The sequence below is a fragment of the Populus trichocarpa genome, chromosome 4, assembly GCF_000002775.5.
Source record: "Populus trichocarpa isolate Nisqually-1 chromosome 4, P.trichocarpa_v4.1, whole genome shotgun sequence".
Lineage (NCBI taxonomy): Eukaryota > Viridiplantae > Streptophyta > Magnoliopsida > Malpighiales > Salicaceae > Populus > Populus trichocarpa.
The window spans coordinates 8,122,606-8,129,323 of record NC_037288.2 but is presented as its reverse complement, the minus strand read 5'-3'; the positions used below and the strand labels follow the sequence as shown (position 1 = coordinate 8,129,323).

Below are 6,718 nucleotides of genomic sequence, written 5' to 3'. Positions count from 1 at the left end.
CCATGAAACTTGATTTGTGAATTTTAGGATTAACCATCAACTAATTCCTCTATGAATTAAACAAGACAATTTCAGACTAATTCAGTTATTACTGGTCCTGATTCTTCTATAAAGAACCTATCATTCGCTTAAATAATCAATAAGAATGTGGTGAAGATAAATTTATGTTAATGGGTTTTGTGGCAATGAAGGTTACATGAGTTGATTCGGGTTTATTGTTTTTTTTTTAATTTAACAGCATTGTTTTGGATAATTGTTTTCTTTAACAAAATTATATCATTTTAAATATAAAAAAATATCGATAATTGTATCTCACTTGAGTTTTGACTAGGTTGTATATTAATTTACCAAGTTATTTATCCAGAATTGATCAAGTAAGCTCTTTCGACAATTCACAAACAAACCTAATTTGAGTTAGATGCAAATTAACTGGTCACTAAATCGATGACTTGTTGAACTGTGCAAGGATTGATAACTATATTAGTACTTTTGTATTGGTAGTTAAAAAGACATGCTTCACTTTTTATTTTTAATTTCCTGAATTCAGATTTTAGGATTAGTAGTGAGAAGAATTTATTAAATTATTTTGAATAGAATTAGACTAATGTGAGAAATATACCTTCAAAATTGTTCTAAAAGGAACTCAATCTCAATTGATTTACAACTGATTTGAGAATACCTTTGCTATTAAAAAAAGATAAATTAATACTACACACAATCTTTTATATTAGAGTTGTTAGTGGTAGATGAGGTGTGTGGGCGAATGGATGCTCAATGGTCAAGTGGCTCAATCCATGGAGGATGGGAGAGGAGCTGGATGGTCATCATGTGTATCTCTTCCGAGTCTTAGTAGACAAGTTGGTAGGGATCGATCGGTTCACTTGATCAAATGGACTCCTTTCAACCCCTTTATTAATCGAGTTTTATTAATGAAAATATTGAGATGTAATTTAGGTTGAGTTTGGTCGGCAATTAAAACAAAAAATAAAAGAGTTAGGAATTCACCGTGCATGCACTTATAATTTATTGTTGATTCACACTGCGTATTTATTATTTTGCCCTCCACAATTGAAACCATACAATTTGCTTAGGGGGCAAAATTATCTTTTTCTACCAGATTTATTTGTCATTATTAAATAGAACGGTCTCTTAGTAATATATAAAAAGATTTTTTAACCTTTTATTTATACAAAGTAATATATAAAAATATTTTTTAACCTTTTATTTATACAAAGTAATATATAAAAAGATCTTTTATTAATAATTTATGTGAATTGTTATTAGAGATCGGATATTAAAATGGTTTATAATTTGCAATAACTTATCATTAAAGTAAATATTTAAAGTTAAAAAAAAAATATTTGATCTTTATGTAATATTGATATAAATTCTAAACAACTCTAAATCTATTTAATAAAATCTTTGAGACTCCTAAAAAAAAGATTTTTAATTTTTAATTTATGTCTATCTATGTATTTTGAGAAACCAAATAGAATATAAAGCATAAAAGAAAAAAAAGATTCCAGGAATCGGGCTTGTTTCACAAACTTATCATCAAGCACAATGGTTCTGTCGTTGCTTTTTATTTGATCAAGGCAATTCATTGTCAGTCGAACATGTCCCCTCAAAACCTCAAATGCCTGCAAATATTCACAAACAGAAAAAGATATTTAGTTAAGATAGTAATAAATCTATAAAAATAAGATAAAATAAATAATAAAATCTATTTTTCAATGTAATATTAAAAAATAAAATAAAATTAATTAATTAAAAAAATAAAAAGCCAAAAGCTAAAAAAATTTATGAGGTTTACCGGGTTGGGTAACTCGGATCAACATGGTAAACCCATGAACTGGGTCATGAGCTCTAATGGGATTATTAAATTATTTTTTTATTCAAAAATATTTTTTATTTAACTATACAATAACAAAAATAAACAATTACAAAATCGAGCATTAACCGAATGTTTTTTAAGACTGTGATAACTTTACAAAAAAATAAAAGAAGTAATGAAACTTAATTATCAATCAACCCAATATTAAAAAATAAAAATAAAAAATAAAAAAGTTAAACCCGTCAAACCCGTGAATCGAGTCAACTTGCAAATAAATCCATAATTTTTTATAAAATTTAATAACATGGGTTTTTGTTAAACTACTTATTAAAAATAAAATAAACATTAATTTGCACATTCTCCCTTACAATTGCCAACCAGTTACTCTCATCCATGGCATAGCTTGTTTTTATAATTATGAGATTGTAGCATACCGAAAGGAAAACGTTACTAAGAGACTATTATTTATTTAAACAAATTTCAATGGATCGCTTCTCGGCAGAATTTCTTGCACTGCGATTGGATAGCTCAAATATTTTCATGGCACAGTTTTATCAATTTGTTCTTATGTGAATATTGTCTATTCTCAAGATCATCAAATTGAACAAGGTCATGCATGGGTTTATAAGACTTGTCTAAAGTTTAATCAAATCAGTGTCATTAACGTAGAATTTGATTATTATTATTATGTCAGAGATGAAAATAATAGGGATAAAAACATGTTTATTTTAATAAAATAAAATGGAGAGATAAAATAAATCCATGTCTTGAATAATAATTTCAAAGTGAATTTTTACAGTCTTAAAACACAAAATAGAGGAAGACTTATTCTCTTTATCCTCCCTGCCTTGATTTTTTCTATTCCAAAACAGTAAACAAATATTATTTAATAAATAAGAAATAAAAGGTTTAAAAGTAAATATCAAGAAAACAGACTTGTCTAAAGCATTCTGTTCTTCTATAGCTCTCAGAGTTCTCGATCCACATACAATAAACACAGCGTTAATCAATCCATTTGTGCTTCTTTTTATTAATGAAACCAATCTATTTGTGCTTGTGGATAGTCAATCCTGCAAATCGAACCTACAAAAATCTCTAGCTATATTCCAAGAGATGATTTTATTAATAAGGTGCAACAAATCTAAGATAGAACTTGAAGAAACTAGCCCCTTTTAAAGCTAGCAAGACCTTCCCTTTTATCCACAAAATCAAACTCGAAAGGAGGAGGACATGCTCACACATCATGTGATAGATTGACTCTCCCGGCCCAATGTAAACTTTTGTCACTTGAAGAAGTTAAGGGATGTTTTTCGACATAGTTGGATTGGATTTGGATTTAATTTTTAATATTTTATAAATTATAAACTTAATTTATTTAATTATTTTTGGATTTGAGGAGATTAGATATATCATATTGAACTTAATTTATTACTATTTCTCATAGATCCCTTTGGCATTTTAACAGTTATGAATTTTAGTTAAAAGTATAAAGATTTCCTGAAGGCCCATAAAATTTGATGCTGACAGAATCTCTAATGATTCAAATGAATGAAGCAGTTTGCATATAAGAAGTCTTATTTCACAAAGCTAAAAATGCATCCACAATCCTGTCACACAAAATATCCTTGAAAATAGTATTCAATTCTCAGCTAAACATCGCTCAAATATCCTCCCCCTTGCCTTGATTATATGTAGGAAAGACATGTAGCAAGGGTTGTCACCCTCTACTAAATTGCATTTTTTTTCATGCGAGCATGGTGTTATGTTCCCCACTTGAAGTTGAGTGATCTTCTGACTCTTTAAAAAATGTAACCTCACGCAAAAACTCCCTATCTTTAGCAAATGGAATTGAAATTGTTGTATTCGGTCACTGTATCCCTAAAAACTTCAAGGTAATCCATTATCAGCCGAAGCTGTCCCATCAAGCATCCTCTCCCTAGCCTTGGTTGCCTGCAATTATTGACATGCATACAGGATCATAATTAGCATTTCATTTGATAAAATAGCCATCTTAATTCCACTAGAAGAACCAACCCTCTATCCAAAACAGCAAATGAGAGTGAATTAGAGCAAATAGAGACAGAAATAGACACTCATGAAGAGGGGGAGATGAATGAGCATAACCTGTTTTTTCCAATTTGTCAAACTAGTTATGAGACCAAGTAATGTTGCTTGCACAGTACTCCCAGTCAGCACCCCAATCCAAAGGCCTTTCCCTCTAAGATGGAAAATGAAGCACAGTAGAATAGCTACTGGGATTCCAGCAAAATAGTATGCCCCAAGGTTAATAGAGGCTCCTATGTGCTGCCATCCACATCCTCTAGCAATTCCTGTCGCAGAAATGATTCGAGTTAGTACCATACATGCCCTGTGCAAGAAACATCATCTAGTATCATGGCTTCTTGGTAACCATGCGTGTTACTAAATTATGGGATTGGAACACAAACAATTCAGACATTTGATCATGTACATGCGTACTTTATGATTAGTAAATGTTCGTCGCATAATAAGGAGAAACTAACCGGAAAGTACTGTTTGTAAGCTATCCACAATAACTGAGAGACAAAGCAGGGGAGCCACTTCAGTTACATAGTCGACAACCACCTTTTCATTGCTGAAAGCGTATCCAAAAACATGGCGGAAGCAGAAGATATTTGTGCTCACAATAACTGCCTCTACGAGCGAAATACTCAGTACTGCACGGACAACCACTTGAGCTGCCTTATCATTTCCAGCTCCTAGATGATTTGAAACCTGAGCACTGCCAGAGAAAGCACAGTAAGTAAATGAGATTTTTCTTTCATCTATGCAAACTTCAAGAGACAAGATAGGAATCAAACCTCCCAGCAGCTGCGATCCCAGATAGTGCATAGAAGTGCAATGACGTTGTTGCTAGGCTGGTTACAATGTTAAGAGAAAATCAGAAGCAATCCTATCGAAGTCCCCAATCAGCCATCTTTAAAGTATAGGAAAAGAAGCATACCAGATAGAAAGAACAGATGTTTCAAGCTGTGAATCTGGCAGAAGTCCAGCCAGCAATATAAGTAGCTCAAAGGTCCACCATTCAAGACTGACCATCGGCATGAAAAGAACGAACGAAGTACTTAATTATTAGAAATTCAAAGCAGACGTAAATAGAAGCTCAATAAATTACATCATCGTTAGACTGTACACGAACGAGAAATTACCAAACCATTACAGCAGAAGGGAGAGCGAAGCGAAAGAACTCCTTAATGCTAGAGAAAATATGATTCCAGTAGATGACACGGGTCTTTTTGCAGGATGAAGAGAACCCCATATAAAGTGCAAGGAATACCACATTTAACCAGTAAGACACATCAATGGCTAATGCTGCTCCGGTACTTCCTAGTTCCCATTTAAATATTAGAGCCCAGCAAAGAGGTATATGGAAACATAAAGTTGCACAAGTGCTGAAAAGCATTGGTAGAATCAAGCCCTGAGACTGGTAGTAGCGAAGTAGCGACTGAAGAACAGCATAGGCAAATAACGCAGGAATGAGACAGGTAGCATATCGGCAGGCTACCGTTGAGATTTCAGGGTCTTGGCCTATTGCTATCAATATCCTGTCCATGAATATCCAAAGGATAGATACAGGGACACATATTGGAAGGAGAGATATTATTGCACAGTATGTATAAGTTCCAAACTTTTGGTATTGCCCTGCTCCATAAGCTTGTCCACATAGAGTTTCCAAGCCTCCTGCCAATCCAAACTGCATGGTATGTAAATACACTGTCAATCATCTTGCATACAAGTTCAAGCTTGAATCAAGAATTAAAAACTGAGACACATCAATCAATAACTAAATCTGCTATCCCATTACTCTCGCTATGCATTTCAGGATTGTAAGGAATAACTTCAATAACTATATCTTGGATGCATAAATATTTCAAATCGATTGCATATTTATTCAAACTAGAGCAGCCCTACTGATGCTTAGCATGTGATTTCCAAGTTTTAAAATTCTACCTTAGAATTTGACAAGATTGAATTTTATAAATAAAGATTTTATGGAATTTTCCTAAGGAAACTCATAGCGAAGGCTTGTATCTTTTTGGTGCATATACAAGTAAGAAGATAGAGAAAAGAAGACTTGCAAGGAGACTAAAGCCAGTGACCCCAGCAAAAGATCCACCGATAGAGACCCCAGAGAGAGACAATTCACCAAGATGCCCTGCCATCATTAGTGACACAACCTGCAACAAGTGTAGTGACACCGTCACCACCACCATTGGAGCTGCAATGTAGGTCACCTTCTTTAGCTCTTCCACAAAGGTAGTAGAAGCCCGTGTCCTCTCTTCAGTATTGGGCAGCGGTGCCTCTTCCATCTCCCCCTCTCAAAATTTTCCCTACAGAAGCCTTACAATCTTGTCATTTACTGCATTGAAGTGAGAAAAACAAATACGATGTTACAAACAGAGAAAGGGGACACTACCTGCAAACAAGAATCAAATTCTGTCACAAGCATGCCTCTCTTTTTTAATGCATTTGGATCTTATACGACTCCCCAGGTTCTCCTTGGAAAATAATAATTATTTTTAGGTGAAGGAGAGTTAAGAAGATCAGTCAAGATTTGGAATGATTCATATATAATAAATAAATCAAGAAGTAAGCAAGCAAATATTAAAGTAATCAAGGATTGAGAACCATCAGAAGTAAGCATCTCCCTTTACCGCAAAACCAATGTGCATCGAACAAAACTCATGACGAGATAGGTGGCCGAATGGAAAATGAATAAATGATGTAGGACCATAGTTTTAAAACCCGACCCGGTCATCGACCCTGTTCAGTGACCGGGTCATGGGTCAGATGGATTGACCCGGGTTGACCCGGGTCAACCCAAAAAAAAAAAAATGAATGTCT

At 33.6% G+C, this 6,718-nt stretch overlaps 1 protein-coding gene across 1 annotated transcript; it reads right to left on the bottom strand.

Moving 5' to 3' along the window:
- Nucleotides 1-3,370: 3,370 nt before the first annotated feature.
- Nucleotides 3,371-6,283, bottom strand: LOC18110020 (protein DETOXIFICATION 3). Its single transcript, XM_024599150.2, has 7 exons — nucleotides 5,953-6,283; nucleotides 5,023-5,567; nucleotides 4,818-4,904; nucleotides 4,675-4,731; nucleotides 4,357-4,595; nucleotides 3,959-4,164; nucleotides 3,371-3,784 (listed from the first exon to the last, which is right to left on the bottom strand). The coding sequence occupies exons 1-7, from the start codon at nucleotides 6,181-6,183 to the stop codon at nucleotides 3,722-3,724; spliced, it is 1,428 nt and encodes a 475-aa protein (XP_024454918.1). The 5' UTR covers nucleotides 6,184-6,283; the 3' UTR covers nucleotides 3,371-3,721.
- Nucleotides 6,284-6,718: the final 435 nt, after the last annotated feature.

Bases quoted from the DNA above. Each gene is read 5' to 3' on its own strand.
- LOC18110020 (XM_024599150.2), bottom strand. From the start codon at position 6,183: ATGGAAGAGGCACCGCTGCCCAATACTGAAGAGAGGACACGGGCTTCT. The intron at 4,596-4,674 runs GTTTGATTCCTA...TTTCTCTGGCAG, and splicing joins GGGATCGCAGCTGCTGGGAG to TGCTCAGGTTTCAAATCATC. The intron at 3,785-3,958 runs GTTATGCTCATT...CAATAATTGCAG, and splicing joins TGACAAATTGGAAAAAACAG to GCAACCAAGGCTAGGGAGAG.